Here is an 11989-nt window from a genome sequence, read left to right as displayed (position 1 = left end):
TACCGGTCCGTTTGGCTCCTTGCCCTGACTTTGTGCCTTATCTGGAGAGGACGGGGTTGGAGGTGGTGATGGCTCCGGGGCAGTCCAAGAGGACTGCTTCAAAGCATGATTATAATAATAATGTCTCCCAGTGGTCTCGTCCAAAAGCTGCTCCCAGTCAGAGCCCAGTGAGTGTGCTGAGGACGGGGTGGACGCAGGTATGGGGGAGGTCACAGACTCCATACCTGCTCCTGCTGGGGGGCTACGGGGAACAGACCAACTGCTCTGTCCTGTGCCAGGGTGGTAGTAGTACTCCTTACCGCTGCTGTTGTCAGTGTGGACCTGCCATCCGGCCGAGTTGGGAGGGGAGGTGGAGTCCGGAGCAGGAGTGAGGGTGATGCCGGGCGACGAGCAAGTTGAAGAAGAGTTTGAAGGGCGAGGAACTGTCTTCTTCAGGTCAGTAACGTTGGCATAAACAGCTGTGGCTGGGTCATTCTCTGTCTGAAGAGAGAGAAGAAAGACGATGTGTTGGGTCTAATAGCAGCTTCTACAGGACCCAGTTTAATCTAAAGATGAGAAATCTGATGAGCATCAAAGCATCAAGGTCAAAACATATTATAACAAAGTCAATTTAAGTACTGTATATTATAATCAAATTAAATGAAATTTCACTTGTTTGACTGGATTAGAACAGAAATGTAAAAAAAAAAATCTAGTAATTTCTGTCAGAAAAAGGTCCTGTGAGCTACTTTGTAAGGTCCAGAGATCTAAAATAATCATGTGTTGACTTAGTTTTACTAGTTCAACCAAATGTACTTTCGTAGCAAATACTGAAAGCGTTGCACTTCACATTCCACTGGACTTCTGGAATTCTGATGTGTATGTAAGAATTCATAAAAGTAAGCTTTAATGGACAGATGATGTTGAACAGACCACATCACACGGAGCATGGCACTGACGTGAAATCATGTCAAAGTGAGGAGTGTATCGGTCTATGTCCCATGCAATAACGTCTATTATTCAACTGAACAAAGGTTTATAGAAACCTGATGAAATCAAAGAGCTATGGGAAGACAATCCTGCTGGAACCGCTCCCTCGATTCAGGAAAACAAAAGGACGTTTATGTGGAATCAAATATCTTGCCAGCTTTCATCTTCAAGCTATCTTCAGACTCTTTTTCCAGTTAATAGAGTTCTTCAGTGGAATTTATAAGAAACTAGAAAAGACCTCTGCACTTAATTGGAAAGTTTACCCAAAACATTAAAAACCAATTATTACCTCATGCGGTTTAAAAAATTTTTTTTTTGAGTTATATAAGAATACAGACAACTTAAGAGCGTGAACTGTTCATGTGACTAAGTCACCATTTGTGTGAACTTGTACATTCAGCAGCTTGTACATTCTGCTAGCTAACTCCTCAAGTAAAAAAAAAAAAAAAAAAAACATTATTAGTGTTTCAACCATCATAAGGTGTTAGAACTATCATGGCTTCATAGCAGAAAGCTAGACTGGAGCCCTGCACACCTGTGGAAAGCTCATTTGTCTGAAAAACATCAACAACAGGCCATCCTAATGAAAACCTGTGTTTGTTTAGTCCAAGTGGAAGTTTCACTAGATACCATGTTCTTCCAAAATGAGGAAGCTGCTAGATATTGTGTTTTCCACAGCACACTCTCTGGGGAAGGGAAGCCAAGATCAAAACATGACAACGGGCAGAGGTTTCCGCTACACGATGAACATTTGAGAGGAGCTGGATACACACAAAACACTGGAGTGTGGGCCACTGCCAAACTGTACGGCCTGATGGAGTATCACAATAATCTGATACATGCATCAGCTAAAAAATAACCCAAGTACATCAAAATAATATAAGATTAAATATACTCGGTCTGTTTACAATGCAGCAAACAGAACAACTTGATTTTACAAGTTTATTTTAAGCTTAAAAACATTCACTCTCTGCAAATAAGAAATTCTGATAATGGGTTTATTTCAAGTGCTGTAAATGAACACAGCATTTTTAATCACATTTGAGCTTTTTGTTCACTAAAATCATGCAGTATTATAAGTACATATAATAAATATACACAATACACACAAGCACACATATCATGTAAACAAAAACTTTCTAATACAGGATCTATACACTTGAATGACCCATAAACAATTACAATATATTGATGGATTCAGTCAAAACAAAGGTAAACCCGTCTGACCCTGTGTCACTATCTTAACTAGCAATAACAAACTTGGAGTAAAAAACTGTTGGGTGAACAAGAGTTTCTTTTAAGCTAACAATAATAGCAGGGTAGTCTGACAAGCACTGACTGCGTATCTGTCACAGCATTCCCACAAACCCCAGTCCCAGTCTCACAATGCTACCTTGTTTACCGCTTACCTTACGAAACCTCAGAAAGGTCTGCAGCCTTGGCATAAGTCTATGGCAAGCCTTAAGGATCACCTCTTTTACTTCCATCCCAGCAGTCAGCAAGATAAAGCTACTATCATAAAAAAAAAAAAAAAAAAAACAAGACCTCAACTACTGTGTTCGGACCACATATGGAGCGAGCGTTTCAAAACACCAGAAGATCTGGAAACGTTTTTCTGCTGAACTACAACAGTACAGTTCTGCCTAACAGCTGATATACAGTGAGCAGCGATTCACAGAAATTGGGAATTTACAAAAAAAGCATCAGGCTTTAGAGGAGGGGCACATAAGATTGTTTGACAGGAAAGTTAAAGGGGATCTCCTGAGGGTCCAGCAGGCATGTGCGCACATACAAACACAGAAACCTCAACCAGGAACACAAAGTAACCGCTGTGGGCGAAGAGAACTATCATTTCCTCTTGAGGTGGAGTAATGCTAATTACACTAAACAAAAAAGGCTACAAAACACAAGAATGTGAAGTCAAATCAAAGCCACGCTTAAAGTAATAACCTTTACAGTATGTCCCAAAGTCCCATCATCCCAATAAGGGAAGTAGTGCTTGGAAACTGAAATCACAAAATTCGTCTCTCCCCTAACTTCCTCTTTCCTGCAGAACAAGCCATGTGCGAAGATCTGAGACGGGACCAGTGCAACCAAATCAAGTGGTAAGTCTAGATTAAAGGCCAAAGCTTTGTCATTCAAATAAAACCTCAAAAGCGATTAACTGAACTGATTCCACTTAAAAGGTGACCCTGTGCTGATCTGTATTTCACAGAAATATGGTAATGGATCAGACCTTGTTTGCCAGCATCGCGATTAGAATTGGCAGGTTTAAAAACAATGACAAGCTCAGCTCACAAACTATTGTTATTGCTCATTTTAGGGATGCTTCTAAACCCCCAAACCAAGTTATTCAACTCTGGCATTATGTAGCTCAGCTCAGACCTCAAATAGTTTGGCTTGTTGAGGAGAGGTGTGCTATCTATGCCAAAAAATGTTGGCTAATTAATGACAGAATGTCCCAAAACATCCTTTAGACTTGCACTAAATGGGGGGTCCGAGCCATATCTAAGATATTATGGCTGGTTGTGTTGCACAGGCAAGCAATGCTAATGTACTCTGGTATTTTTATTGAAAAAGCAGAACTCTCTACCTGCACTGGTGTCAAGGAAACTTCAGCTGAGTTTCATGCATCGTTTCAACTTAACACACTGACACACAGACCAAAAAAAAAGTGTTGCAGGGTTCAAGAGGGACAACAGCCCAACAAATTAACCTCTTTTAAGAGTTCATGTTTTAGAGAAAAAAATAATAATTTCTAACACTAATTTTAAAATAACAATCAAAATCCCTCAGGTAAATCAAATATTTTTCATTTAAACCCACAAACTACAGTAATCTGGCAAAAATCAATGCACACTATTTTGTTTGGTCAATCATTTATGTTGCCCATAGTCTCAAAATAGTCTTATGGCGTGACATTTCAGAGCGTTTAATAATAATAATAATATATTTATTTTGTATAGCGCCTTTAAAAGTAGCTTTCTCAAAGCATTTTACAGACAAGCATAACAGCAAATTAATAAACACAATGTAAATACAAGAAAATAAACACATAAAATCAAGTTCATGTAAAAGCAATCCTAAAATAAAATGTTTTAAGAAGAGATTTAAAAGTCACTAATGTATTTGCTTCCCTGATGTCGGCCGGGAGAGAATTCCAGAGCTTAGGAGCATAGACAGAAAATGCTCGGTCACCCCACCTATGAAGCCGTGTCTTTGGAACAACCAAAAGACCACTCTGAGAGGAGCGCAGATTGCGACGTGGTGTGTAGGGGATTAATAAATCAGTCAGTTTTGACCCCATTCCATTCTTGATCACTGAGTTTACAGACAGTTCTTCTTTATGCAACACAAACAATAACAGAAACCAGGAACACTTGTACCAGTGTTCACAAACAAAATACTTTACAAGCTTTAAAAGATTTCCTCATTGTTGTTCACTTAAGTCTGATTAAAAGTATATATACACGTGTCTGATTAAAAGTAAAAGAATCTGTATTAATCCAGATGATTCACAAAATAAATCCCACAGATTCATTCAAAGGTTGATCACAGGGCAAAATATTATCTAAAGTTCTGAGGATACCATGCTAAATTTAAACACATCTGCATGCATCTCAGAGGTTTTGACTTGTTCATGCTAGAACTTCAAAATACCCATATCCAAAAGAGGCTGTAGAATTTATCAATTTGAAATGTAAATCACAAAAATTGCTAAGAAATAACTAGAAGGCCATAATACGCAAAAAATTAAACAGTCTGCATGCAATTTAATCATTCAATGAAACCCTTATTCACACAGCTTATAGGTCTGAGCAATTCAGAAAGCAAGTAGCCTTAAACAGCTCCACTCCATCGAAAGGTCAATGCTGCACAAATTAATCAGACAAATGAAAGCACAATTCTGCTGTCTATAAAAGCTCTCCATCTTTTCCAATGACCACTTAAGATTTCTTTATATAGCAATATATTTCCAGGTTTAAATGATATATTTTTTTTATTTAACAGTGTTTTAACATTGTTTTAGTATTTATAATGAATATGAAAACTGATTATCCTGTCTAATAAAAATACACACAGTAAATACACTGCATGACAATCATTAAACAGCAGTAATGAACCTTGACTTAATGGTAAAACAAGGTGTGGACATTAAGCCTATGGTTTAACCTCTTTTTTTTTTTTAAAGCAGTGTTAAAACTTACTTCACAGATGCAGGTAACCAAACGTGTAGGTATTAAGGCATCTGTAGAGCTGCTTAGTGACAATATATACTGAAAAAGTAATACAAATAAAACTGAATTGATTCATAATTTCACATAAACTGACTTCACGCTCTAATTTTGTGGTGAGTCTAGCGAACGTTCTTATTAGAACCTAATCATTAAAGCCTTCTAAAAACCGCAGGACTCATTTGAGTTCTGCCTTTATCGCGTCAAGAGCGGAGTAGAAAAATATTTATAGCCTACCTGTATTTGATTTCCGCTGGAGGTCTCAGATGAATCTTACCTGTTCCTCCACAGAAGAGAGAGTCGAGTCCGCCAATCTGAAGCGGCGCTTGTGACCGGAGGTGAACTAGGGAGCGGCAACCCACCTTGCTTGCTTTATTTTAACTCTTTCTTTCCCAAACGCACGGCGTTTTATGGTTCACAAGGGCAAATACGTAAAGTATTTGCGGTGTAAACCGAAAGTGGTCTTTCCTTTGTAAGTGTATTCCTTCCTTTAACTCTTAACAGTAGGCCTATCCCGACCATCTGTAACGCAGAGGACACGACACGGTTGGCTTGTATATATATATATATATATATATATATGTGTGTGTGTGTGTGTGTGTGGGTAGGGTGGGAGTTGTTCTGAACTTGTTTGGGTTTAAAGCACTGAAATTAGATTTGGAGGCCTTCGGGAAGAACTCCTCCTTTGTTTTGTAAACGTGCCAGTGGTTGAGAGGCATTTTAGTCAAGTCAAGTCACATTTATTAACATAGCGCTTTAAATAAAAAAGATTGCGTCAAAGCAACTGAACAACATTAATTAGGAAAACAGTGTGTCAATAATGCAAAATGCCAATTAAAGGCAGTTCATCATTAAATCCAGTGATGTCACCATTCAGCTCAGTTCAGTTTAGCAGGACTGGACCAGCTGTCATATGTTCTCTTGGTTGTTACCACTAGGTTAGACAAATAGAGGTAATTACAATAGCTTATAGGCATATAAAAGTGACTTGGTAAAAGTCAGCTCTTAGTGATAAGTTCCTTTAATATCAGAATTGAGCTCATGGACATTCTTGTGAATTATCCTCTGTAAACTATGTTGCAGCATGAAGTCATCTAAGGCCCTTCAGATATATGTGAAGTTTAATACAGTGCTGGTTTTGTGAGAAACATTTGTCAGCAGCTGATTGTTAGACGGACTAACAATGGCTCTGAAACCTGACACAGGTGCACAGAGAGCTCCACTCCCACTGCGCCGCTCTCCTTCACTTCCAAACACATTCCTAACTATTCCCAAACAAGACTGGGACTGCACTGATTCTCATTAGATCTGCAAAGGGTTACAGAGTTAGGAGCAATTATAAGGGTACTGACACTCACTGCGTTCGTTCATCCATTTCTTGTGATATTTAAACAAAAGACAAAATAATATGATGTTGGAAAACATCAGGTTTCAGTGAAACGTTGAGAGTTGTTTTGTCCACTTTAACTCAAATGCTTTGAAATGAGGCAATGTAGAGAGAAACTGAGAACATGAAAATGAACCACTAGATTCCCTGGAATTTTGTATAAATGCTTGAATTCTGTTATGAAACTGAAATGAAAACTAACGTTTTATATTTAATCACTTTCTCTATAGAAAGCTATTTCTGTTTAAAAAAATTAGGCCAAACATCTCTCTTTCACTCTCACCCGCTGTCTCTTTCTACCCACAAGGTTTCAATGTTTCAGTGGCTTTATGACAATTTAATTTACCAATGCAGTAAAGAATGGGACACTTTGAAAATGACAATAAAAACCCCTCCCTCCCTCCCTCTCTCCCTCTCTCTCTCTCTCTCTCTCTTTCTTTCTTTCATACTCGGTATTCATGTCCTTCTCCCTTTGCGTTCTGAGAAATTTCAAGCTTCAGGATCATGTACTGTTTTTGAAACTGAGAAGCTAAAACATCTGTGCCAGCAATGGTAGCCTTGTAGCTGCAACACCAAGCCTGACTCAGATCCCAACAGTGTCCCGGGAGATTAACATGTTCCCCTTTCAAGTTTACATGCAAAAAGTAATGTAAAAAGTAATTTCTCTCTCTCTCTCTCTCTTCCACCATAAATGTATTCTGAAACAAATAACACAATTATAAAATGTAGTCTCATATTTCAGGTTTGAAATTGAAAGCATTGTCTGCTGGAAGTGAGATGCATTTCTTTTTTTTATTCTTTAAGAGACAGTTGACACAAAAGAAACCTAACCCTGTTGTGGCATGCCCTGTAGCTCTTCTCAATTGAACTCTGTGGCACAGTGTGTCCACATTTTTCAAAAATTTGTTCACACACACACACACACACACACACACACACACAAGAAAAAGGTATGGGCGCCCTGATAACTTGTAGGCCACAAGCAAGTGCATTACAAACATAGTGAACGCAAATCAAACTGGAAAGTGGATTTTTATGTTTCCTTTCGATACAGTTTGTCAGTTTGCAGGGTAGTGGCTATCGTGCTGATATGTACACATGGTTTTTATAGGATGAGAGTTCTAGATGTCTTTCATGGGCTTAAACACACACACTTTACCACACTATATCCTTCCGTTGCTGTAGGAAAAGCTGTAATATCCTGTTCTGATGTCACAAAGGAGGGTGTCATTGTTAAGCGGCTCTCCTTTATTTCCCATTGTTTTGTGTGCTTTATTTCATTTGCCTCCAAAAACAGCTGAGTAACTACTTCTTACATGAACAAAATGCCACATTGATGGTGACAAGATCACATCAAGATAACGGCTGTCTGTAAATTCTGTTAGTGAAAGTAGAAGATAATGGGTGCCAATTCGTTTACAGTTAATCTCAATTCTTTACGAAAAACATACTGCTTTGCTTTGATTTATCATGCTAACATCGCCTCCTAGTGGCCCACTTTCATAAAATGCCCAAACATTTCCTTTGATACACACTTCCTGTTCTACTGCTTTCCCTCATAAGGATTTATGTCGTTGCTTGCCAATCCTGCCAAGCAGAGATAATATATGTGTCAAAAATACACAAAGTTTAAAAATAAGAGTTTAAACCCAATACAGAACTTCCTTTGCATATAAGCAGACTGCAAATGTCTGTATGATGATATTCCATTCTAGCTAACTTTCATACTTTTCTATGTCCAAGACAGAAGACAAATTTGAACATTGCAGTGTATGTGAAAGGCAATGATGTAGCTGGGTTTAAATGATTCATCACATCTACTCTACAGAAATAGTATGGTTTAAGGAAACGGTTAACAGTGTAATTTTGAAAGAGAAACCATTGCTTCAAAGAGGATTTGAAAACAAGCATTCTTGTTTTCATCAGCAGATCCTGTTAGACTGTAATCTGTAAGGCATGCATGATCTACAAAACTTCAAGACTGTTTAACTGTGGTAATTCAAAGTTTGGCATTTCTAGTTAAAGGAATCGTTCACCCAAAAATTAAAATTACCCCATGATTTACTCAATCTCAAGGCATACTGGGTGTGTATGATTTCTTCTTTCAGACGAATACAATGAGAGTTATTAATAAAAAATAAAAAAGTTGCCTTGGCTCTTCCAAGCTTTTATAATGGCAGTGAATGGCGGTTGAAATTTTGAAGTCCTACAAAGTGCATCCATCTATCATAAAAGGCCCTCCACACAGCACTGGGCTGTTAATGAAGGTCTCCTGAAGTGAATCAATGCATACGTGAAAGAACAATATCCATATTTAAAACTTTATGTACCATTAATTCTAGTTTCTGCTAACTGTAGTACTCATGTACACAGAGTGGTGACAGCGGATGATGTAGGACAGCTCTGGTGACAATATGCTAGTTTCATGAGAACCAAGTTTTATTCACAGCAAAGGAAAACCAGTCTCCTCTTGGCTTACAGTATATAGAAATACTCCAACCTTTACAAATCCTCGTTTTGTAGTTCTAATTTCCAATTTAAATTTAATTTGTGACCTGTGTACATAACATCGCCATAACATTCGTCTCCGTCATCTGCTGGAATGCCACCTTTTAGTGAACGAACGTACAACTGTTATGGAAGCTAGAGATTCCAGTTTATAAAGTTTCTAACAAAAATGCATCGGTACGCTTCAGTAGGCCTTTGTTAACCTCCATGAGGAGCACTTTTTATGATAAATTTATGCACCTTTTGTTGGACTTCAAAATCTCGACCCCCATTCACTTCCATTCTTAAGCTTGGAACAGCCGGGACATGTTTTTATAGAACTCCAATTGTATTCATTTTAAAGAAACTCATATACACCCAGGATGGCTTGAGGGTGAGTAAATCATGGGGTAATTTTCATTTCAGGGGGAACTATCCCTTTAAGAATTACATTTGTTGCAGTCAAATTAATTTACATTCTGCTTCCCTATATATATTCTATTTTCTGCCTTAAAATTTTGGAAAGGGATAAGAATTTAAAAGACATTCTCAGATAGCTCAAACGGTACCTTTATGGGTGGAGCAGAGCATGATGTGTTGGTCTGAGGGTTTGGCAGTCCAGCAGGTGCTTGGTCTGTCATTGTCGACAGGTCCAGATTCAGATCCGATATGGATTCATAAATATTCTCAGAGTCTGGTGATGGCAGTGGTTCTGAGCTAGAGCTTTCACTTTCTGGCGTTATTGGGGATTCCGGCTCGGGAGACTTCCTGTGGGGTTTGGTCTCATTTAGGTTCTTGATGATGGGGAGCTCCACAGGTTTGACCGGGATAGGTTTATGGAGAGGGTCAGCTGGGCTGAAGCTGGGCACTCGAAACTTATCAGGCACTGTTTCAGTGCGAGAGCCGAACAGCAGATTGGCTGCTTGACTCATCCTCTTCTTCTGATGCGATGAGTCTGAGGCAGAGGCCGTGTTCAGGGAGATGAGGGAGTCCGAAGGACCACCATGTTTGTAAGAAGGGGGCTCGTGTAAATCCAAAGGAACTCCAAATGTAGACATGCGGTTTTCTGTCTTGTTGTAATTCCCTTTGGAGCGAAGTTTAATTGTCAACTCATCAGGTTTGCGGGCCTCTATGAGGTCGGTCACCACAGGCTTCACATCGGGGCCTGGAGGCTCTCTGAAGTCTAGAGGTGAAGGGATGTTGGGTGGAAGCTCCTTAACATATTTAGCAGGGATATAAAATGGCTTGGCTCGTTCATCTTTGCAAACTTGCCACCAGTGATCGTTTGTTTTGGCCAGGAGGATGTAGCGCTCGTTGGGTTTAATGGACACCATGTGGCCATCCCGGCCCTCGTATTCATATTCAAACTCCACCAGCACCAGGCCCAGACTTTGTAAAGATGTCATGTTATCCTATTTCACCCCTTGAGGGAATCAAGCTGGAATCATAGCTCAGGAAAGGCCTTCCTGTGGGTAGAAAACAAATGAGAGGATTACAAAAAGCAATTTGAGCAGAAGACATGGATTACGGTTTATTTGCTGCCTCACATTTGAGTCACGAGCAAAGAGCACCTGCTGCATAAATGCAAAAACAACAGCACTTTGACTGTCCTTTCTACAGGTCCAGCTGTTCAGACTTTGCCCAACGAGCCTGATTCTATTGAAATGAGATCATGCTGCTGCTCCTTACACAATGGTATGTCTAAAGTTGTATGAACTGTCATAAAGAGTAGAAACAAAGTACACTAGAAACTGCTAGTAAAATTCACAAACACAAAGAAACAGTAGTGCTTTTTGTTTTGTTTTTTCCCATAGGACTGTGTCCAAAAAATAAATAAGTAAATTGTATTGCCATGGTGAAGTCACTGCTAATTCTAATCAAGCACAGTATTTTATTGCATCGGTGCCACATTCCAAGAACTCCGAGTCATTTTAAGCTAACAGAGGAGATCTCTAGCCTACACCTTTTGTCAACAGCTGATGTTTAACCCAAGAGAAATAAGGCAGGTAACTGTGGTATGGTCTATGGTGTGCTGATATGGACCAATAACTGAAGTTAAATGCCCCAGTTCTGATCAGTGACCTGAAGTAACCAATCAAGCATGACCTCCAAAGACTCTCAAGAAAGATCAGAGCACCTTTTTTGGAATGTAATAGTAATTCAAATCACATTATAATTACAATCATTTTACATAGCTTTTCAATTATTAGTATTACATGAATTAGTAATATTACATATATACAAAGTATGTGTCTAGAGGATTATATTAATTGACAGTTTCTCTGTTTACTCAAAGTACTCAAAGAGATTCACTCTTGACGCAACAGCGGTTTAATGTTTGCTCAGCGACCTCTATCACTTGGTAATCTTTTGTATGTGGTTTGACTACTGCCTGTGAAGGAAAGGAAGTTGACTGTAATACCAAAGACAGATAACAGCATAGTGTCTGTAATCAAAGTGCTATTTAGAATCAGCTGCCAGCAATTTATGCCAAAAAAAAAAATACAAATATTATGTCACTGACATTTTAAAGAACACTGATTGATCTGATTGCCAAAGCACTGGAGATGTGACGCATTGTGTCAGTTCTAATGGAAATATTACATTGCTGCCACTTTGTTTTTATTATCTGATGACCACTATTTCACTTGATTTTTTAAAAAGTCTGGTTTTCATGGTGGCTGTTTTTAAAAGACTTCCCTCTTCTTGCATGTCTAATACAAAGAGAGAGAGAGAAAGGAAGACATGCTGCACTGTCAGCAACAAAAATTAGCTTTCTACTGATTTGAGATGTGTGTGTTCCGGTTTTATCTATGGTCATATAAGTTTATACTTGGTTGTATAAATAAATGTAAAACTTCAGAACTTGGTCAGGAGCTTCTAGTCATGCCAATATGTATAAATCCCTCAA

The 11989-nt window shown here is 38.7% G+C and overlaps 1 protein-coding gene across 6 annotated transcripts in view; it reads right to left on the bottom strand.

Moving 5' to 3' along the window:
• LOC132141954 (rho GTPase-activating protein 15-like) overlaps window positions 1-11989 on the bottom strand; it is a 32588-nt gene that overhangs the window by 8417 nt on the left and 12182 nt on the right. For 5 of the 6 annotated variants that reach the window (XM_059551620.1, XM_059551626.1, XM_059551601.1 and 2 more), the window contains 2 exons: window positions 9648-10544; window positions 4-480 (listed from right to left, as the gene is read on the bottom strand). In XM_059551620.1, coding sequence (XP_059407603.1) covers window positions 4-480; window positions 9648-10484 — 1314 coding nt within the window. In that variant the 5' untranslated portion in view covers window positions 10485-10544. Of the gene's footprint in view, window positions 1-3; window positions 481-2378; window positions 2525-9647; window positions 10545-11989 lie in introns of those variants that run through there. The other variant, XM_059551630.1, reaches the window with a different exon arrangement.

Source organism: Carassius carassius, chromosome 1, assembly GCF_963082965.1.
Source record: "Carassius carassius chromosome 1, fCarCar2.1, whole genome shotgun sequence".
Taxonomy (NCBI): Eukaryota; Metazoa; Chordata; class Actinopteri; order Cypriniformes; family Cyprinidae; genus Carassius; species Carassius carassius.
The sequence above is the reverse complement of the archived record's forward strand: the minus strand, read 5'-3'. Positions and strand labels throughout refer to the sequence as shown.